The sequence below is a fragment of the Empidonax traillii genome, unplaced genomic scaffold (assembly GCF_003031625.1).
Source record: "Empidonax traillii isolate 1590-97213 ecotype Southwest subspecies unplaced genomic scaffold, ASM303162v1 scaffold35:size4298261, whole genome shotgun sequence".
Taxonomy (NCBI): Eukaryota; Metazoa; Chordata; class Aves; order Passeriformes; family Tyrannidae; genus Empidonax; species Empidonax traillii.
In genome coordinates, this window is record NW_020955228.1 from 3,017,577 (window position 1) to 3,041,236 (window position 23,660).

The window sequence follows — 23,660 nt, forward strand, 5'->3', positions numbered from 1 at the left end:
CTTCTGACTGTACCTCTTCTACTACTATTCGTTGTAATAAGAATCACCAAAAGCCACAGTGCTGCATTATTTCATAATTAAACAGCCAGAAGTAGAGAATATTATTAATGCAATACAATTATTACTGATTCAGTGGTTAAAGCAAGGACTTAAAAATCAGGATTTCTAATCCCTGTGCACTTTGTGTGGAATTTAGCCTCTCCACCCAAAAATACTCTCTATTGAGCAGATGAATTACAGATTATTTTCATTATAGCCTTTAATAGGATGTTATCGGGCAAGTGATATATATGCATCATATACATAAAATTTATTACAGAGAAAGACAACATTCCTAGGGAGAAAAACCTAAAAAAGCATAAGGGCAATATATTAGATGATATATCTGTCTGAAGACAAAAAGGAGATTTAAGAAATTATATCCATAAAAATTTTAAAAACTACTAACTCATTGTCAGACAATAAGCAAGCGCAGCTTTGTTTTCAGCATGTTAGTAGATATACTTCTGCAACACAAGGAAAAAAAAATATTCCAAGCACTAAAACATTTCATTTGTCACAGGTCCCAAATCTAGAGCATTTTGGGACAGCTATAATGTTATCTTGAGTGAACACAGGGCCAACATAATTAGGAATAGAGAGGTAAGAAGCAAGAGGAATTGCCTGCATAACTTCACTTTGTAAAATCCTCCCACAGAAGTGGCAGGTAGGAAATCTGCATAATAACAAACTTGTCACAAGACAAGACCAACTAAATACAACAATTAGAATTAACATTTTGCTTTAACTGCTTCCCAGAATTCTCTCATTCCATCCTCCCAGGTTTCACTAGTTAAAATTGTGGCTATTGATTTCATGAAATATTTTCCAGTATATATTTTTTCCAAGTGTTATGTGGCTTCAAGATGACTGTCTCCCTTCTTTGTGGACAGTGCTTTAAAAAGTAGGTATTGAAGTGCCAAACCCTTCTCTCAGATATCCCAGTGAAAACCCATGATAAATTTCTCTGTTCCCCTCTAGTCTAACTAGACTTAGATCTATGTAAATAATCCAGTCTGGCCCCAAAACAGAGCTAAATGTTTTCTTCTCCACTGATAGTCAGGTTTCTTTGAGAGTTGCTGGAAGCCCTCTGCTCTTTGACTGCACCCTCACGGCTCTCGGGACACTGTATTTGCACTTCCCACTGGCTCTTCCTCTTCCCAACTGCTTCTGGTCTTCCTGCTCAGCCACTGACTCCAAGACAATCTCCAGCATCTCCTCCCGAGATATCCTCCTAAGCTGCCATCAGACCACGATTAGGCAGGTGCTTTAAGAGACTCCACCAGCAACGGAGTTGATCTTCAGGGCTGCCTTCCCTAATATATAATTTGAGACACCAGAAAATGTGTGTGTGTATATACATATTTTTTTTTAAGAAACTGTATTAACTCCTACTACATCTGTGTTGGAGAAAGGAATCCTGTTGACATTTTAACCACACTGAAGTAAGGTGTGAGATTTGGTAATATATGTCTCTGAAATCTTCAAAGGGCTAGAAATCATAGAATCACAGAATGGTTTGTATAGTAAGGCAACTTAAAGATCACCTAGTTCCAAACTCCTTGCCATGGACAGGGCACTTCCAGTGGATCTTCCACTAATCCAGGTTGCTCAGAGCCCTGTCCAATGTGCCTTGAACACTTCTAGGGATGGAGAATCCACAACTTCTCTGGTCAGTTTGCTCCAGTGCCTCACCAGCCTCACAGTAAAGAATTTTTTTCTAGTATGTAATCTAATACCAGCCTCGCTCAGCTTGAAGCCATTCTCCATTGTTCTGTCACTACATGCTCTTGTAAATAGTGTCTCTGTCTTTCCTGTAGGCTCCCTTCAGGTACTGGAAGGCCATAATTAGGTCACCCCGAAGCCTTCTCTTTTCCAGTCTGAACAAACCCAGTTCTCTCAGTCTTTCCTCATAGCAGAGGTGTTCCATCCCTCTAATCATCTTGGCAGCCCTCCTCTGAACTTGCTCCAACAGGTCATGTCCTTCCTGTGCTGGAGACCCAGAGGCGGATGCAGCACTACAGGTAGGGTCTCACAAGAGCAGAGTAGAGGGGCAGAATCACCTCCCTTGATCTGCTGCCCATGCTGGATACAATTGGCTTTCTGGGCTGCAAGTGCACGTTGCCAGGTCACGTCCAGCCTCTCATCCACAGGCACCCCAAGTCCTTCTCAGCAGGGCTGCTGTTCACCCCCAGCCTGTACTAATATTGTGATTGAGCCCTCCAGCAAAGGACTGGAAGTAGATCCAATGAAGAGTAGAAAAATGAAAGTAGTTGAAATGATCTGCATAAAGTAGCACCAAACTGATTTGCCAATACTGTTGAAAAGAGTTGGGTGACATTTCCTAGGGCAATAAAACATGTGGGACGGTTGTTGTGGTCACTGATTAATTTTGGCCAACCAACATATCAGCTTTATGATTTTGGAAAGCTGCTAGGATCAGGTGGTTGTAATCATTAAATGTTATTATAGAGCCTATTTATTTTTCACATCAAAGTAAAAGAAGCAAATACCTGTTAATAATGAAAGTTAGGGAAAGATCTGGACAATTGTATTTTCCCTTTGGCATTCATTTGTGCGCTTCTCTGTATTCATTTTTGGAAAGCATCAAATGACTTCAGGAAAGTTGTGTTTTTTGTAGTAAAAGCAATTAAGTAAAAAAAATCCTCTAAAGAGGTTTTATTGGAAAAAAAAAGAGGAAAATAAAAGAAAAAAAAAGAAATAAGATGTTCAGATAGTCTATTTTTCCCCTTCATTGTATCTATAATTATTTATACATTTATGCAGAAGTCAGAAAGTGAAGAAAAGATTTAGCCAGGAGTACAAGCTTTGGAGAAGGCACTGCATTTTCTTTGGATGTGTGCTGTGAACACAGTATAGTCAGCACTTTAGCAGGAGTGACAGAAGTCAAATACCTGCCAATGTCAGGGGCAGAGAATTGCAGGTCTCACAGGAGCAGGAAACGGGAGTGAAACCAGCAGCTCAGCCAGACTCCTGGAATTTCCTTCCAGTGGAAAGTGCTCTGTCTTTAGGGCCCTCCTTTCCATAACTCCGATCACTCCTTTCTCCTTAATCATGCCAGGCTTCAGCATATTGACTGCCTGGCTCATATTCTTTCCTATTCTTCACAAAGATGGCTGAAAACTTCTCAGCCCATGTGGCCATCTTGATTCCTCACCTCCATTGGACCAGCATGGATCATCTTTAGATGCTCAGACTTTTCGGAACTCTCCATCCAAGAGAGGTAATTTTTACCCTCTCTCCTCTCAAAACCACAGGTCAGCAACCCATCCACCTCCCTGTGCAAGAGTAGATGTAAAAGGTAGGGTCCTGACTGTGTTGTTATGTCCTACAGCCAGAGGTTCTACAACCCTGTGACCCCTGCCCTGACTCACATATTTAGCCATGCAACCCAATGTCAGGAAAGCATCTTGGCCCCCATGACTTGAAGGAGCACCCTCTGGTCAGTCCATTAAGAGTCTGTTCTTCCCCTATTTCTTGGCCCACTAGACAAAAGTATTGTAATTTTAATAATATGTTTTGCCACCCCAAAGGTGCTCCTGCCCTAGAAAGGAAGGATGGTAGGAGAGGGGAAGAGACCTCTATAGCAGCAGTTTTGCTGCTCCAGGAACAAAGGGGAAAACCAAAACTGGTTGAGAGTGGTGACCGTGCCCTGGGCAGTCACTGCAGGAGAGCCATGCCAAGTACTAAGCTCTACCTTGACAGCAGCTGGAATAAGCCATTCCACAGTTCTCCAGAAGGCAAGGGGAAGGCAGAAGACACAGGGTTGTTTTGCTGTGAGGAGCCTGTCCCAAGGCAAATCTCTGCCTGGGACTTTAGGCAGTTCTGGGATATGGCTTTCATCCCACCGTTTTGTATCTGCATCTAATACTCAGTTGATAAGACTTCATTTCTGTTTACACATTTAGTCAACACTGTTTTCCTTGGGTTACAGCAAGAGAAATCCAAATTCTATAAACACACTGGTAATATGTGACCTACTATACCCAGATGCCTTAAGGGTAACTGCCCTCTTTCCTGTTGTCTATGCTTTTGCTTGCTCTAAACCCATTTCTACCTATTCAATCTATGTATCTGTATCCATAATTGCAATTTATTTACTTTTCGAAAAAATGCTGATTCTGAATTTGTGGTTGACTGTATTTCAGATGGTGATACTGGGTTTTTTTGAAAGTGATGACCATGGAAGTTTGTGGCTTTACATGTGGTTTTGTCAAAAGTAGTACTGGTAGGGTTTCTTGGTGATGTGTTTTCTTCCAGTGACAGAGCAGATTAAAAGATCTCTCAACATTTTAATTTTCAGGGATATCTAAGGCTAATTTCTATTTTAGTTTGTACAGATTGATGAGGATAGGCCATTCCTGCACTATCTCACTTGTTCATGCAAGTATTTTCAGAAGACCTCAGGACATATTTTCGCTCAGGTCCTGAGAGCAACTAGTTATACTTTTATTTGAGGACAGCAGGCAGAATAGTATTTCACAAAATTCCTGAGTTAATATTGCTAAAATTTCTGTTTACCTACAGTTCTTTTTGTCCCAATACTCCATTGTATAGGAATTCTTTGCTTTCTATGTTTTTTCTGTCACTTCTGAGGATAATCAAGGTCAAACCAATTGATATATTGCATGAGATTTGAGATATCTGAAGAACTGTTAACTACCTACATCTGAACTGAATGAGAAGTTTCTGAGGGCCCAGAATTTTTTACTGATTCAGACTTTGAATGGTGCTGTCTTGGTTTGGGCCAAGGCTGCCATCGTGGTGACCTCAAAGCAGGACTGAGCTCTGTTTGCTGCAAGCAGAGGCCAATTCACGGGATGCAGCCACTGGCTGGCCTGTACACCCCCCTGAGTGCATTCAGCTACAACTGCACTGGGAAGGTAGGAAGCCAAGGAGGGTGGTTGGGAAGACAAGTGGCAGGATTTGAAGTTACTCTGTTCCCATCTTGCTACAGGGGTCAAGGCTAGGCTAAGGAGTAGGGCTTTCAACAGGAGCCATGGGGTGAGACAAGGCAGCAGAGTAGATGTAAGAAATACCCTTTCAGAAGAAGGAGATAGAGGAATTACAGGTCTGGAAGGCAGCAGGTCTTGTTTTCATCCTACCTAGGGCAAAACTTTCTGCAGTGCATGTTAATTTTCCCCCTCAGGAAATTGGGTAATTTTCTGAAAACAACGTGGAAATTAGCAAACAGACCACCAAAAATGCTTTTGTAGGAAAAACTTTGTAAGGTTTGTAGTACCGAAGGTCTTCTGGGAGAAGAGGGCAGGATGGGCAAAACATGAATGACTTTTAACAGTTAATAGACACTAGCACACAATTCATATTTCAGCAGAATGCAGCAGAGGCGCAACAACAGAGGGCCATAAACCTGGCCACAAATATACGAGAGACCATAAGTAGTAATCTTGTTATTAAGAAATTCAGAATTTGCTATTCCTAGGAGAAAAATGTTTTCTACTACAGGAAAAAAGCTAAAGCATAAACTCTGAAGAGAGGTGTGCATATGCACTAAGGATTATGCTACAGAAATACAGATCTTCAGATTTACTTAGCTGTGATTAAACTAAATACTAACATACCAAATTACATTAAAAAACAGACCGTCAAGAGGCAAGAGAAGTTTTTGAGTGAACCCCACATTTTTTCTCTGCACAAAACATAATAGCTTGAAGGAGCATTAATTAATAGAAAATTCACCAATGCTTTATCATCCAACATAGACCATCTAATAATACAACAGAATGCACTTATGGGTCATCAGTTCTCATAGCCAGTAGAAACATGGAAATGGCTCTCATTAAAATCCTTAGAATTAACAAAATTTTAAACACCAAGATGTACAAATCAGACATCTACATGAAAGGAGTATTCTCACAAACCCAAATTCATTCCAACTCCTGCTAAACAAGCCTTACAGTAATACTAGGAGAACAACAAATATTTACCTCCCATGCTTCTAAAAGGCTCATCTTGTCTTTAGGTAAAGATTCTAAAAATCCTCCTCAAAATAATTACCAAAGGTCTGGGCTGATTTCTGGGGAAGACGATGAATGACCCTCCACTAGCTCTGGCAGAGGCCCTAATTGCCTGACTCTACTAATAAACTAATCTCAGGCACCTGGAACTAGCAGGCTCCATGCCGGGCAGACAGGGCTCGGATTACCTAAGAAATGCTCCAAATATATTCACACAAATCACTAGCCCTGCAGATGTGCAAATACTGCTTTTGTCATATTGCTGGAGAGATAGACATGTGTTTGCAGGGCTGTAGCACATAAAACCTGAAGATGAATTCATTGTGTTGCTTTAATTCCTTCCAGAGGCCAGGTGGGCATTTGGGGAGCCAGACAAGTGTGTTGATTATCCACATTACTTGTTGCATTAATCCATACAACCTTTGCCTGTGTGATACAGAGTATCTGTAATGCTCACAGCATAAATATGTAGGTGGCTGGAAAAAATATATGTATTTCATGAGTGCCTGTTGTCTGTAAAGTGAAACCTAATCAGGAAGTTAGCATAAAACTTTGACTAAAATCTAAACAAGTCTAAACTTTACTGATGCATAGGGTTTTTAAAATTACAGTTAAAGGATCACCTTTAAAGGAAGTCACCAAAGAACATAAGCCTCAATGTAAGCTTGGTGAGACAAACTACTGCACTTTTTCAAAAGTACAGTTTTAAATTTTAAAAGATTTTCACAGGCAAACAATTTTCTGTGACCTCAGAAATTAAAGCAGGTGTCACGCAACTTTTCATTGAACACTCTACATATTTCTTCTCCTTTCCTGAGCTGATTAGGTTGATAAACGTGTGTTAAATACTCAGGATGCATCTGGTTTCATTTGAGGAGGGGAGAATGATATAAACAAAACACAGTTTAACCGGAAAACAGGAGAGCAAGAACAGGCTGTCTTCCTGGTCTCTGACAAATTGTTGAAATTGACAGCTATCTGCATTAGGTGATGTTCACACAGATTGATTAGCATTAAAAAAAAAATTGCCTTGATTTGTTCATATGCATGAAAGATAGTGTTTCTATTGTCTAAATAGACACAAACATGTAATGATTTTAGAAGCAAAGACAGGAACATCTTCCCATGTTTTGTGGTGTTCCAGACTTTCTCTTATTCTTCAAGACACCATACACTTAAATTGACTTCTTTAGATGAGAGACCTGGAAAGATAATATTTTAAATGTCAAATGAACGGCAAACTTACAGCTTCACTGGAAAAAAAAAATGTGCAGGTATTGTACAAGTGAAGTTCAGGTCTGAAAGTAAAAGAGGGGCAGACAAGGCAGCTCTAAAGCCTCAGGGTCAATCAGCACTGAGAAAAGTCCAAACAGAAACATTTGTGCACAGCATCAGTCCACCCTCACTGATATCTGAATTTCCAAGATTTCTTTAAGAAGTATATTTAAGTAATACTGTTTAATGAAGAAAGCCAGAATCCACTGATGCACCCTTAGTAGTTTGGAGAGCATTCCAACAGGGAACAAACCCTTTTGTCTTCTGTACTCTAGTCATTATCAGAAAAGTGAACTCAATGAATTATCAACAGTTAGTGTGAACTCTGAAAGACAGCATCAAAAATCCACTTGCTCAAAGAACTACACAGGCACCAGCCATTTAATTAATGCAGTGAAGGCAACCTATGAGGTTGAGAAGAGCAGCAGAAATAACAGTAAACTCCATAAAAGAGTGTGGCAAAACAAACACCTGAAGAAAAGTACTAAGATCAGTGTTTACAGAGCCATCGTACTGTCTACTCTTTTATATGGTTCTGAATCATGGGTCATTTACCGCCACCACTTGCGTCTCTTAGAACGCTTCCATCAGCGCTGCCTCCGTACAATCCTAAACATCCACTGGACTGACTATGTGACCAACACATCTGTTCTTGAACAGGCAGCAGTCACGAGCATTGAGGCCATGATGCTGAGAACACAGCTGTGTTGGGCAGGGCACGTCTCCAGGATGCAGGACCATCGCCTCCCTAAGATCATGCTACATGGGGAACTTGCCACTGGCTGCCGCAAGAGAGGAGGCCCGAAGAGGAGATACAAGGACTGCCTGAAACAATCCCTCAGCCCTGGCCATATTGATCACCACCATTGGTCTATCCTGGCCTCCAATCGGGAGGCCTGGAGACACACCATCTATAACGCTGCTGCTGCTTTTGAGAACACACGCGGGATCACTCTCGAGGAGAAAAGACAACGCATAAAGAATCGCATCTTGTCGATATCACCTGGGGAGTCTTTCTGCTCTACGTTCTGCAACCGGACTTGTCTATCTCGCATTGGCCTTTTTAGCCATCAGCGCGCTTGTAGCAAGCGTGGGTAGAACCCTTCTCAAGTCTTCGTTCACGAAGCCTAGCCATGATGATGAATGTTCTGTGTGAAGAATGTCTCCTGCAGGTAGGAGTTTGACTTCTTCCAAACTGCTCAGCCAACAGTTTAAAAGAGTAAGCAGGAGACTGTGAATACACAAGCATCACAGAAGACAGTGCTGCTGTCACCACTTGATCTTAGAATGTGGGGAGTAATCATGCCACAGATAGCAAAATGCCTCCTATGCTTCCTTTATTGCCACTAAAGCCAGCGCTGAGGAAAATGAATGCTGAATTCTCACAAAGGAATGTATCTGCTTCTGTTCTGCATAGGGAAAATATTCAACGCAATAGCACCATCGCAATCTTCACTTCTCTCCAATCACAGGTACTCCCAGCAAAGGTTACACAAGATATGTGTATGCCTGTGAGGACAAAAGAGATACTTCCTGGAGTATATAAAAGTACATACATTAAAAAGCAACAGGGAAAGTTGAGAATTGTATTTAAAGACGGGAAATGGTTCAATGACTCCAAACCAAGATAATTATTGTAAAAGCTCTTTTTGCTTACTCATATTTTCTTCCTTTATTTAGTCACTTATGATAAGGTCCCAGGTGATTTACCCTTTCCATGACCTTATGTCTTTTCACTGAAGTGGTGACCCCAGATATTAATTTGGGTTCTGAGGCTGTCTTTTAAAGCATTTGCTCTCATTTCAGCTGTTATTGATGAGCACTTGTTTGCATAAAGGACTCTTATTACATGCAGGGTAGACATTCTCACATCCCATTAGCTGTCGATTTATTTTGCAGCACGCAAGGAGCTGGGGTACTCCTGGGTACTCCCACCTGCCTTCCCACACACTCTGAACTCAGCTTCACCTCTCTGAGCAGCCAGCAATCCTCCTTGGCCAGGCCAGGCCTCCAAGCTGCTGTCCAAAGCAACAACATACAGAACTGCTAACTGTTACTGAGATTAAAAACAAACAAACAAAAAAGACACACATATACACACATATATATACATATACATTCATATATATATATATATATATATATATATATATATATGTATGCCTGCATATAATGTATACTGAGCCCAGGTAAGGATAAACAGAGCCTGCAGTTGTAAGACACAAGTGTGAATTTAAACTGACTTCATATTAAGTAGTTTGGAAATCTCTCTTTTACATTCACTTTCTGTTGAGGGTCTAGGAGTACAAGCACAAGAAAAGAAAAGCAGAAAGAAAAGGGCTTGGAAAGCAATCCTACTCTGCGGAGTGAGTGAATGCCAAGGCTTCTACTGGCTTCAGCAGGGTTTCAGCCTTTGTCATGTCAGCAAAAGTGATTATCTGTTGACAAAAAAAAACAGAGAAGAAAATCTTCCTTTCTGCTCTGTCACAGTCTTTTCACACCTGCCTGTCTTCCCTGAAGAATTTTGCACTGCCTACAGCCAGCAGCAGTTATGACAAAAAAAGATGGTTCCTAAGTGGGATCTCATATAACAATTCCACAATTTCTAAATGGTTTGTGAAAACTTAGATGCAAATTGTTTCTACTTTCCAGGGAGCTCTGGGAACTGAGTCCTCTGTAGAAGCTTGAATCACAGTTGCTCCTTTGGTACTGAGTAGTAAGAGCACTACTTTTCACTTTTAGTGCTGTGGGGAAATTTAAAATTTGTTTCTGTAGGATCATAAAATGCGTATTCTAACATCATATTACGTATTCAATATATTAGAAAATCTCTGTCTTTTATAAGCCTTTGCATGTTGAACCATCTTTTCCATGAGGGAGGACTGACAGGTTGCCTGCCATCAGCTACTCTCCAGCAAAATCAGCAACCCACACTGTCAGTGTGAAAACATCTGTTGAATGGATTTATTGACTGGGGCTTAGGTGTGAGTTGGGGGTTGGGGGTCCACACTGTTTATTACAGCCCTGACCTAATGAACTTAATTTGTTGACATGTTTCCCTCAGTCTCTTACTTGATCCCGTCTCACATTTCTTTCTACTGTGCTGTTTTCTTGGAAACAGGAGTTCCTGGCACATCGGCATGCCCACCAGTTGCAAATCTACCAGGCTCAGATGGCTACAGTTGGCATGGCAGGATTAGATAAACATCAACCGGTGGCCGGGACCCCATCTTCCCCCACTGATTCCACATTACCTCATCCAGACACGGACCAGCCCAGCCAGCATGTCTACACGACCGGTAGGATTCCCTAAAGACTGCTTTTAATAGGCAGGGCAAATGCATTTGTTCATGTGGGATCAACAGACTTAAATGCCTCAAATACCTCCTGCAGCAATACGTTCAGTTTTAGCCATACTGCTCCTCTGTTTTATGATGCTATACTGGCACCAACTCAACCAGTGCAGCTGATAAATCACAGGGTTAATATTCACACAGTCATAAATTATTATCATTGACTGACTCTGGCAACATAGCAACAGGTGCATTTTTGGTGCCTTTAAGTCATTTGTAGCTTTTCTTTCATTTCCCTATTCTCTGGTTCTTTTCTTGGTGTTCTTGTTTCCTGTTTTGTAAAGAGACCACCAATAAGCTGAAGAAAGACCACCAGTAAGAAGGAAAGCTGCAATATAATTCTCAATGTCTTCATTTGACAAGTCAGTCTCTGCTGTAAGGTCACTCTCTCTCTACAGAAACAGCAAAGCTGTAGGGATGACTACGTGATGCTGGATACAACTTTTGCATCTTTCAACGGTTGTGTGAAGGCTACAGAGGCAAGTTTTACAGTCAGGACCTGGGCATTCCAGTCACTCAGGGAGCATCTCTTGGGCTGTCCAAAGCAAAGTGATTGGAACCCTAAAAATCTTCAGTCAAAGGAAAAAAAGATGACCACAGAAACATCATTTCTTATTATGGGTAATCTAACTTTGCACGAAGGTCCAACTTTTTAAAAGCCTGTATGTCAGTATGACATGAGAGCATGGTTAGAACTTAAGATTCACTTTGTGCACAAAAAAAAAGGGAAATAAATACTTGGATTTACTGTTTGAATTACTGTTTGTTACTGAAGTATTAATTCCTTCACATCAGCTGTCAGAACTTGCCATGCCCTGCAAGTTTACAGCTTTTCAGGCCATGACCATGGATTATGTCAGATGGAATCCTTAACTGGCAATGTACATGACTGTGTGAGACACTATGCTTTCCCATCTTTCCAATTAGAATGCGAACTCGGAAAGCAAAAATTTGTTATGGCTTGTTGGATAACAAGCATTTGGATTGTACAGAAAGGAACATGCTAATTTACTTTCCATGAGTTTCTGCAAAAAGAACAGCTGTGTATAGACAGAATTATTAAACCAGACCACTATTTTTCTAGTTGTGGTTCATAGAGTCCCCAAAACATTGTAAACTCATTTTAAGAGATTCACAGAGCACACTGAAAGTGAGCTCTCTGTGTGTAGGCTTCACTGTTCCATTCAAAAATCTGCAGTTCCACTGAAAAGGTTGAATGAAGTTAAAAATGTAAAGGCTGCTGTTTCAGTCTGATTGCTAAGGTTTACTGACATCTCCCTCTATAATCCTCAGTAATGGGACTCGGGTCAAGGGGGTTACGTACATATGTGGACTTTTGGCATCAGTGGAACTTTTCAAGACAGAAAATGTGAAGCTGAGATGGAAGAATAGGAGAAGGAATGAAATTATGTAGGACAAACACTGAATGGAGATGGTGGGAATTGGACATCCCTGGCTTGTAATCTGACACAGCAAAGCCTGACGGGGTCAGCAATAGAAATGCAGACAGTGCATGTGCAGAGTCAGGGTGTATTAAGATTAGGCAGAGAGTCTAATCTTACCCTTTCAGTAAAACATTGCTGTATGAACAACACCAGAAAAAAAGACAGAAGAGAGAGAAGAAACTCTGTTATTTCAACAGAGATTCTGTGTCTTTCACTAATTTCGTTTCTCCAAATCTGAAATATCTTTATCTCGAAGCCTTGTTTTTCTCTTTTTGAATCTTTTTTCACCCTCCACTGTTCTTGTAAGATCTCTACTATTACTGAAAAAAAAAAAAAATCCTCCTATTTTCACCTGCCCTTCAACTTTATGCTTCTGCTTCTCCACTTCTGCTCTGTACCCTAATTTCTTTCATATTCTCTAGATAATGGTTGAAGACAGTGCAGTGCTGTAGCTGCTTCCAAGCTGTATCTACGCTAACAGCCAGTACCCCCTGGCTGATGGACCAGCTCCAACAGAGCACATACCTCTGCAATCACAATTAAGCCTTTTGTTTCTGCTTGAAGAAATCTCTTTCCCTGACATGTGTCTGAGCTTACAGACTTACAAATCTAAAAGCTTTATCACTGCAGTTTCTGAGTACATTGAAAATAGAGCTATTTTCTAGGTTATGAGATTCACACCTTTGGAGTGACAATGAACAGAAACTTTGCAACATTAACGATTCCAATATAGTTTCTGTAAATAAACAGATCAATCTGTGTATTATTAACATATGGTATGTTATGGTATAGAATACCTTTTTTTTTGTGCATAGTACTTCCTGGATCTGGATAGTGCTCTAGCATTTATTCATCCATCAGTGGAAAGAAATAAACCCAGACCCAGTTTTTCTCCATTCTTATACAGCCTTTCCAAAATCCTTTAGGATAAAAGTCCTGAGCAACCTGGTCTGATCAGAGTGCTGATCTACTCTGAGCAGAGTTGAACTACAGACCTCTGGAGGTCCCTGCCAACCTGAGCTATCCTGTGGTTCTGTGATTTTCTCCCTTAAGAGAGCACAAGATGCAACTAGCCATTGTTCACAGCAGTTGCAATACTACCATTTTTTAAAGCATGGAAGGAAGGAATGGGTGGGTGGAAAGGGAGAAAATTCTAGTACACCGTAAAGGGAGGTCAAACTCAGACTCTAGAAATTAATGTACAAATAGGTAGCAGGAAAACAGTTGTTGCAGATTATTACAGGGGGATCAAAGTGAGCCTATATTTTTGTGAGTCATGAGAGAAAATGTTTTTAGCCAAATACCTGAGGGGAATTAGAATGGTGATTGTTGTGAGACAGTTAAGCTATATATACAGAGTATATGCACAACATAGTGAGTTAAAGATGGGGGAAAAAAAAGTATACCTAATTTTAATTTAGACAGTTCACAGAATATTTGACATTATTTAGTTCAGATTTTTCTGCGGAATAATTTATTAGATAGTCTTCCCTTGGGTTTTCTTATTGGTACTGTTGTTCTCCAGGGCAATTAATCTTTTTCAAAGGATGCTGTTAGCCAATGATTTTTAGGTCTCTTGCTCTCTCCTCTGTTTAAAATATTATTAAAAGAAGCTGACCCAAATAAACATTTTGGAAATTAATGAGTGTTAGGGACTTCCCACCAGGAAAACCTTAGTTTTTACTGAGTGAATACAAATTCAGTTTCTTTTGTCCTGTGTCCTCTATCATTATATGGTTCAGTGGTGGCACCATTCCCATCTGTCATCAGGGCCACATTCTGACCTCAGTAATATTGGTGTAAATCCAGAATAAATCCACCAGTCTCAGTGGAGCTGCTCAGATTTACACAAGGAATCTGAGAGCAGAATCTGGCTACAGGCATTTTTTCTGGACAGACAGAATAACCATATTTTATTAATATTTCACAGCAGTCTGCAATTGAAAACAGTTGCCTCCCTCCTTTTTTTTTTTTTTTTTTTTTTTTTTTTTTTTGTGTGTGAGTGTGGGGAGATTATTGGCTGAATCCTGTCAGGGAAATCCTATAGGCTATTTTTAGCAATAAGCTCTACTGCTGCATTCTGGTATTGCACCAAGCACATGTGCTGTATGACCAGCAGCCACACATCTGAATCACTTGCACATCCTAAACCAATTTAAATGCTTGCAAATAAATGAAAACATTTATTTCAGTCTTTTTGTAAGTCAATTAATCCTTCTAGAAATAAATTTTATACTTGTTGGGGTGAATATCTTAGTAATTAAGTTTGGAGCAGATGCTTCTGCCATGTAATACTGACCTGACCTGATTAAACTGATTTTTGATTCAGACAAAATAACCCATGTACAATAAAATTAAATTTTTAGTTATATTCTATTTTGGGAAAAATACTTATGCACTAAGAAAGGGATGTTTATATTTATGTCAACCAGAGGAGACATCCTGAATACGCAGCTTCAGTGTTTCACTTCAAAATTGGTTGCAACTCTGCTACAGGTAATCAAAAAGTGTCATTATTACACTCAATTCTGCGTAACATATTTATTTCTATTAACTGCCATTTGGACTATTCAAATAATTAAAATTAAAAAATGCATTGAAAGAATGGCAGGTAGGAGATACTTTCAATTTTCAGCTAATTTTGTTACCGTTTAACAAGTGTTTCCATTCAAATCCATTTGCTATGACTGCCTACTCTGCCTAAAAGCTTCTGAAAGTCCTGATGCATGTGCATTTGGCATCTGAACGTCTTCTCTGTTGGTCAGAGAGATGGGAGGAAATGTTTTCTTATCTGTTGGTATGATGACCACTGGCAAACTACAATATGGGTAGACAGCAGATTGTAGAAGCTAAAACTTTGAGTGCCAAGAAAAGGAAAGCGAGGTATGTGAACATGCACTTATTTGTGTGCATACTTCCAAACAACTTGATAAAGCAGCAAAGAACTGCAGAGAAAGGATTATTAACTACTTTGACAATGCCAGCAGATATTTTAAGCTGCATTAGTTTATTAGCTCCAGATTTTCACTGGTTATCCCTTTTTTTTTTTTTTAAAGGAAAAGGAAACAAGAAAATGAACAAGACTTCATTGCTAATGAACTATTATGTTTGCTAGATAATAATTTAGCATAAACTTAGTAATGCTGCACTTAGACATTACGTTTGCATTCTCCTTATGCTAAACATAATTGTTGTATTATCATTTTGGATTAAATAGCAAGATCCCAAAGGATTAGTTCTGAAGTGCATGAGCTAAGAAATATGGCAGCATAAATATTTCTTGAGCAGCATAATTTCTGGCTGGCTTCTAACTGAATCATCTCAGAACCTTAACTTTGAATTGCCCGCAATGTATACAGACTCTTATTCAGTAGAGCTTTTAAAGACTTTATTGATGTTCAATATCCATTCAAGAACTATGCTAAATAAAGGTGGTATTGGGCATGTTGTTAAATCTGGACTTTATATTGTGTTTTCTCCACTGGCTGACTCTTCAGTAGCAGGCTAACACAATTTTCCCAGAACTGTGTTGGCACCCCCAGTAGTGGTGGCACATAAGAAAGAGGTTTTGAATGCCAAATATTGCAGCTTGCAGAAATTGTTAATTTAAGTCCCTTTCAACTGTGAGGGGAAGAAAAATCCAAATGTTTCCCAAATGAAAATGGTCCACAGTGGTAAGGAAAATCATTGTTGTTTCAGACATTTCTAAGAGAAATAAAAGCGAGAAGTACATAAAGAAAATAACTTTTCAGTGTTTCAAACTGGGTTTGAAAGCCTTGAAAATTGAATTTAGCTTGAGCCTACTCACTAAAATTTCTCTCTGGCTCCCAATACGCAGCTACAGAGCAATGTAATACTGATAGCTGTTTTGTATAAAGCTGTTCTGTCCTTGAATAAATGACTGTAGAAAATTCAAAGGTACCTTGCAGTGCAGTCAAACAACAGGATTTGGTCCTAATTGAGTAGCGGGTGGAACTTTGTGTTTAATGAAAAAGGACTCGGGCTGCCACTGTTTCAACTCCCTGAAACTTTCATTTGATATGCTTTGAGATCTGGAATTAATATAGTATTAGTTAAGCAGTACAAATGCAGAGAGGCATTGCCATTTCAAAATTTATTTTAAAAGATTTTACTGAATTATTTTCCTTACACTGCTATAAATATATAACATTTTCTTGTTATATGTAGGTTAAGAGATGCAACTAACCTTACCCACTAGAGAAAGGGAAAACAAGTGATTCAGTAATAAGACTGATTTTTTCCTAGCTTTAACAAGACACTACCCCATTTCCTTTCTCCTTTACAGTTAATTGTATTTATTAATATAATTTCTTGAGAATTATTTTTGACTTACTGGAATCACAAGATATGCCTTGTAAATCAAAATTTAGAGTCTCACAAAGGAAAGAGGAATTTGGGCCCAGAGGGCAACAAAGAGAGTAAGTCATTAGAGGAGTGGCTGAGGGAGCTGAGGTTGTTTAGTCTAGAGAAAAGGAGGCTCATGAGAGACCTTATTTCTCTCTATGACCACCTGAAAGGAGGGTGTAGCCAGGTGTGGGTCAGTCTCTTCTCCCAGGCAACCAGTGACATACCAAGAGGAAATGGTGTCAAGCTGTGCTAGGAGATAGGTTGGACATCAGGGAGAATTTCTTCATAGCAATGGTTGTCAGGCATTGGAACAGGCTGCCCAGGGAGGTGGTGGAGTCACCAACCCTGGAGGTCTTCAAGAAGTAACCGGACACAGCACTTAGTGCAATGGTGGAGTTGACAAGGTGGAGATGGGTCAAAGGTTGGACTTGATGATCCTGGAGGTCTTTTCCAGCCTAAACGATTTTGTGATTCTGTGATTTTCATCTTGCTCTAATTGTAAAATAAAATCCAGTTTTGCTATGGTATGTATGACAGGGAACAGTGTAATTTGTATCTTTTTCACTTACTACTTCTTATTGTGCTGTCTTTGTGCTGAAGGTGTTGTGTATGACAGTCTGATGCTGAAGCACCAGTGTATGTGTGGGAACTATGCTAATCACCCTGAACATGCTGGAAGAATCCAAAGCATCTGGTCAAGGCTGCAAGAAACTGGGCTGCTAAACAAGTGCGAGGTAATTAAGAGTTAAGACCAGATACCTGGCTTGTTAAAGTAAATGTCAAATTTATTAAATGCTAAATGTGTCTTACTTCTGTAATAAGAGAGTAATTTGTCTTAGGACTTATTTGGTCTTAACTGACAATATTAAAATAATGCATTATCAAAAAGCACACTTCCCAATCAGGAAATAATGAATTTACACAGAGTCATTTATCCAGAAATTACTATTCTTTACTTTTAGAAGGTAGGGAAGCAGTAGTCAAATAGCAATTGCAGTCGTTCCAATAACATATTTCTTAACTTTTCAAACAGTTAAGGATTTTACTTCTTTAGCATAGAACATTGTTTTTTAACATAATTTGTATCAGTCCATAAGCATATTGCATCTTGTCTTATTTCAGACTTTAAAGTCTGTCTTCATAGCATTTTCATTTGCCTGGTATATAACAGGTCCCATATGAATGTCCCAAGACATTCAAGCACAATCTTCTAGGCAATATCAGAGCAAATGTGTAATTTATTTCTGCTTTAATTTACCTCAAAAATTGATTAATAAAACATGCTTAAATCAAATATGGGCTGTGAGGTTCATATATGATTTAGGTCAGTTAAAAATAGCCTTTTCCTACCATTCCCTGCTTCCTATGAGTTGTGCAGCACTGTCAACTTCTGCAGAAGCCTGTGACAATTGTAGATGCTTATAGCACTGCAGCACAAGTTAACAAAGTTCAGCACAAATTTGCTTATATTTTACAGGATCCCAAAATTTTACAGGGCTCATATACTCTGTTGTCTTTTATTAATTTTCTTTATATGCATATATTTTTACATACCCAAAGGAACTGGTTCAATAGATCCCTTTGAACAGCTATTAGTGACTGTTTATGAAGATTTTCTGCAGGCAGCCCAGCATATTGGGCAGTGAGATATTGCAAGCACTGCAAATGGATTTGTTGTATACACTCATCTAACTAGATGGCAGCACTCTAACAGGCTAATTCTTTTTTTTTAGCTTGGATAATTTTTTCAGTCTTCAAGAAGACTTTCTTTCAGCAAGGCCCTTAAGGCCACATATCATATGAGTGGTTTCACTGGTGGGATCACATAGTTAAAGAGTAAGTTAAACATGCAGCTGAGTGCTTTACTAAAATAAAACCTAGTTACGTTCTTGACTCAGGACTCCATGTTATAAAGAAAAGACAAGAGAGAGAGAAAATAAGAAAATGCAGTGTGCTACTGTGTATTGCTTTCTCCAGGAACAAACAGATATTGATGAACAGTAAATTGTGTGAATTTGCAAAAGGTGAAAAATGGAAAAGTGATATAGGTTATTCTGAGGTCCAAGGGTTTCCTGGAAGATTTAATGTTTCCTTTTGCAATTCTAAAAATTTTAATTTCAAAAACTGAAATATAGCCTATTAGGTCTTGCAAAATCCAGTGAGGGGGCAGAGAGGAAATAAGTCACTTCACATTGAACAGCATTCATCTAATTTTGACTCCAATTGTGTGCTTTGAAATAAGGCTGGAATGCGAAATGAGCTGTCAAAATGTAAACTGATGATAAAACTGAGGAATCTCAGTGTGAAGCTGGTTTGCAGATCTGGTGTTTATTTAGATCCTCTCATGTAGCTAAAGACAGAATCACATTTAGTGATGCAATCTGTCCTTTGCTTCACTGAATTATCTAGCACTTGCCTGACATCAAACAAGTGCTTAAAACTGCTCACTTTCCATAATAAGAAAGGCTACAGTGATACCCTTAATTGGTGCTCTGGTCCTTCAGGAAAGTCATTCAGCTGAATAGATAACTTGTGTCACTAAAGGAGAGGTTATTTCATTATCCAAAATATAAAAGGCCACCATTCTGCATTCTGGAATATCCCGCATGAGGATGCATAGTCAAAGCATCATGGGCAACTGCATTGTCTCTTCTGCTGAATTCTAAATACCCCATCACGGACATCAGTATTTCTTAATACAATTTCTCTGTATAATTTCCCACAGTTTTCGTCAGAAGAAGGGGGGAGAACACTGGTCAGGTTTTGCTACGTGCACTGCCTCATACACCAAGTCTAAAGAGCAGCTTAAGAACAGAAACGTGCAACAGCCACTTAGGAAATCCCCTGCAGTAACTGTGAACCTTCTTTTTTCCTCTCTAACTAAAACAGTGGTCCCACAGGAGAGCTGCAGCACCGCTCCTTCTCTGCTGAGGAGTTTTAGGATCAAAGGTAGTTCAGTCAGAGGTAGCTCAGATCTTGTTACTTTGCAATGTGTGTATCCTTATGTAGAGCCTGGTGCCAGGGGGCCCTCCCTATTTTCTTAATTTAACAAGAAACCCTAATGAAAATGAACAACCTGTATCTATAAAATCTTTGTTATCTATAGCAAGGAGCTATGTGTGCTTCCTAAATCATGTGGTATGGATTAACTCCTCTCACACAGTTAAGGTCTTCAGCAAAAGAGAGATATCTGGCCGAGTATACAGAGAACCGTTGTCAATAATTGGGTATAGGATGATGAAAGTCATATATACTAGGCTGACACATTTAGGTAGATTAATCTAAGCTTAATCAGTTATCGTTATATATTACCTATATATATTGCTCATATTTACCCCATTTTATTTTTAAAATATAACTTGATAAAATCATAACAAGGTTTGAATGGGGTACTCAAAGCTGTGTCTTTGCTAAAAAATAAAATGTGCCTGAGACTCTTCTCTACTCCTGCAGCCAACTGGCATGGAAAAGCCAATGTTCAAACTACCAGGAATGCTTCCTGGCCCATGCCAGTGACCAAATCATGTCTGGGAGTTGTTTGGGAGAGTGCTAGCTGCTGCTCAGCCAAAACGGTGTGAAGGACCACTTTAGCAATTTAATAATACAGATGATTGTGTTTCTCTGCCTGGGAATGTTTCCTGGCACTGCTTAGTTTACTGCTGCAGACACAGCCAAGAGGACTTGCTTCTGCAGACTGTATTTTGTCTTTGTAGCCATGAACTCTAGTTATTCAAACAACAGTTTAGAAGATTTTTCCTAAATCGAGAAAACAAGTATACCTTTCAGATTATTTTTTTTAATCATATCACTTTTCCAAACAGATAGATTAATTGCCCCATTAGCTTCCTCAAGACAAGGGAGAAACACATTCAGACCACGGCCAGCCCTTGAGAGCCAGATTTGAGACACCAGCCCCCGACTGAGTCTGGGGCAGGAGAATGAAGTGTTTACCCCCCACCGCCCTCAATACCCTCCTCCCCCATAGCGATTTTTTTTTATAGCCCCGGTATATATATATTGGAAAAATAAAATTCAGACACAATCTTTTTGCAGTAGTTTAAAAGTTTTGTGTACATTTACTGAAATGCCTGTTCGATGTTTGTTAAAAGCTGACAAATGTAGAACAGGCAGTTATTAAATGCAGACCAGGGCAGCTAAAAGATGCAAAGACAGGCATAAAAACACCATTATAATTTTTTTTTTGCAATTTTCCCTTGGTAAAGAGCAATGCCTAGCCACTCTACCTTTGGGACAAAAAAAGGACTGAATTACGTTTTGGTGGTGGTGTCTACTTTCCACTTGTTCTAGGGAGAGGAAGTATTTACATAACTCCTTTGGGGCTGTAATTTATGCACACATGACTGACGTTATGCTACAGAGATCAGCGCAGTTCTAGAAAATAAAAGAATGTAGACATGGTCCCACTTTGTACCCTCACCTCTACTTCCTGTGGTCCAGCAACATTTTTCTTTTCAGCTTGGAATTTGATCTGAATTTTTGCAGTTTTCTGGGTTAGGGAGACATCTTACACCTCCTGCTGTCCACATCTTATGTACCAAAGGGGAGAGAAGGAAAGAATTTAAAGTTGAGTCTGCCAGATCACACAGACTGAAGTATATGAAAAAATTCCACCCTTTGAACCTCAATTTACCACTGAAGATTAAATAATAAAGGAAAAGCTATTCTGTTTTTTAAAAGCAAAAATCTTTAGAGTCTTTAACATAGTCAGGTTAGGCACTGGAGGACCAAAACACATGAAGAGAAAAAATGTATCCACTCTATGTGGGTGCCATAATTGCAATTCCCATGTGATAGAGGGAGAACAAGCAATGTGGGTATACTGACTGGCAAAAGGCATGCTATCTGTCAGTATTTTTAGAAATGAAAGAATTTAACAACTATAAGAAATCTCAGAAAGGCAGAAAAAAATCTGAAGACCTTCTTTACCATCTTGATAGCCTTAGGGAATTTCCATACAAATAGCTGCAGTACAGGCAATGGACACATTACTCTGAGAAACCCTGGTGAGAAATATTCCTTAATCTATCTAAACAATTCCTGATAGTTTAGCAGAGAGAAACAGGCAGTATCACCTTTGTCTTTTTGAATCTCTGTCTGTGCACGAGTTTAGTCTGCAGAGAGTCTCACCAAAATCTTCAGGTTAATAGAGGTTATCCGTGTGAAATGTTAAAAGTCTATTTTAAACAGAAGACCACACTAGACAGTTCTCTTTGACCTTAATTCTGTGAAAGATGAAAGCATTTTCCTGTAGTGGCGAGAATATCTTTCTGGTACTAGACTGATTTTTTTAAGCACTCAGGTGCAAGTATTTTGCTGTCCTGAGATGCATAAATGTCTCTGTTGATGAGGGAACTGCATATGTTAGAGGATAAAGCCAATACACAAATTGTCATGCATATTAGAAAAAGATGACTTGCCTTCTACTAAAGATGTAGTAGATGGGTGGATGTAGTGTTCAAATTCCTCTGAATGAAACAGATACTGTTCATATGTTCTCCTGTGCTATTTCTCCTTTTTCACTGGCTTTATGCCAATTTTCTGCTACATTTTATGGTTTTGATACTACTATGGTCAATGAAAATTAAGAAAGACACTTCAAAATAAAAAAAAAGATGTGGCTAAAAGTGTATGTGTAAAGTTATACAAATGCATATGTTCTGTTGTCTGATAACTCATACTAGTGAGAGCCAGAAACTATCACTTAGCATAACTGAAATTATATGATTCCAGACTCTGGCAACAGACTTAGGACATATGCTTGGGTAGATCTGCTAAATGCTGGAGCGGGTCCAGAGAAGAGCAACCAGGCTCCCGAAGGGACTTGAGCACAAGTCCCTTCCTCCTATGGGGAGAGGCTGAGGGAGCTGGGGCTGTTTAGTCTGGAGAAGAGGAGGCTCAGGGGTGACCTCATCACTCTCTACAACTACCTGAAAGGAGGTTGTAGCCAGATGGAGGTCAGTCTCTTCTCCCAGGTAATCAGCAATAGGACAAGAGGGCACGGGCTTAAGCTCTGCCAGGGGAGGTTTAGGTTGGATATTAGACAGAAGTTCTTTACAGAGAGAGTGATCAGGCATTGGAATGGCCTGCCCAGAGAGGTGGTGGATTCACAGTCCCTGGAGATTTTTAAGATGAGGCTGGATGTGGCACTGAGTGTCATGATCTAGTAATCACAGTGGGGTTGGATCAAGGGTTGGACTTGATGATCTCGGAGGTCTCTTCCAACCCAGTTAATTCTATGATTCTATGATCATTGTATGAGAAGGGCTATTCTTAGAAATTATTACAGATAATTTTTAATGCATTTTTTTTTCTTCTCTGTAGAGTCTTAGATAGCTGGAACTTTCATGAAAATGACTTGACAAGCAGAGATATTGCAATGATGGGATGAAAGGAACATTAAATGAGGAGCCAGGAATGCAGAAACAGTACAGACATGTGCACTGTTTACCCCTCCCTTTCCTCCTGACATCTACGGTGTACATATACTTGTTGATGCTGAAGGTTAGAGCCAGAGAAGCCATGGAGAAAGAGCAGATCTGGGCTCTGCCTGCCCTGGCAGCTCAGCTGATGGCTGCAATCCAAGGACCTCACTCTTGAGAGCTGCCTGGATTGGGGTGTCCTGTTTGGTGTTACTTGATTTCTGCACCAAACCTCTTTCTGCACAAACTATTTCTGCCCTAGAGAATTTGGCTGGTGATATCATGTAGTAGATAGGTTGTTGGCAAAACATTTTGGGAGACCGCTTCCAGACCAGATATCACAAATCACCCCATTGTAAGAATAATGGGTAGCTGTGAGTCTTTCTATAGTTAAAGGAATCTGGCACTTAAAAAGCCAGACAATTAACTCTTAAACATCTCTGAGAGTTTTTGCATAACTTGTAGAAAATATATGACCAGAGTGAGTATTTTGCTCAAGGTTCTTTGATGGGACCTTTATAAAATTCATCTTTATTTTTCTTATACAATTATTTTATCTGTCCTGAAAGTCAGTCTCCCTTTCCAGTTTTGCTGTGGAGAATTGGGTATATAGATTTTGAAGCAGCTTGTTAGAAACATAGACCTTAATGAGAATGGATGAAGGAATAAATGTTACCAGTCATCTCACTTGTGAAGAAAAATATTTTATCTGACCCAGAAGAACCATTACAGAGTTTACTG

General features: G+C 39.5%; 1 protein-coding gene across 13 annotated transcripts in view; it reads left to right on the top strand.

Moving 5' to 3' along the window:
* Nucleotides 1-23,660, top strand: part of HDAC9 (histone deacetylase 9) — a 461,802-nt gene that overhangs the window by 303,518 nt on the left and 134,624 nt on the right. For all 13 annotated transcript variants that reach the window (XR_003570509.1, XM_027877926.1, XM_027877927.1 and 10 more), the window contains 2 exons: nucleotides 10,435-10,612; nucleotides 17,080-17,213. Coding sequence is in view for 12 of the 13 variants with exons in the window: in XM_027877926.1 (XP_027733727.1) it covers nucleotides 10,435-10,612; nucleotides 17,080-17,213 (312 nt within the window). In the remaining variant the exon portion in view is untranslated. The remainder of the gene's footprint in view (nucleotides 1-10,434; nucleotides 10,613-17,079; nucleotides 17,214-23,660) is intronic.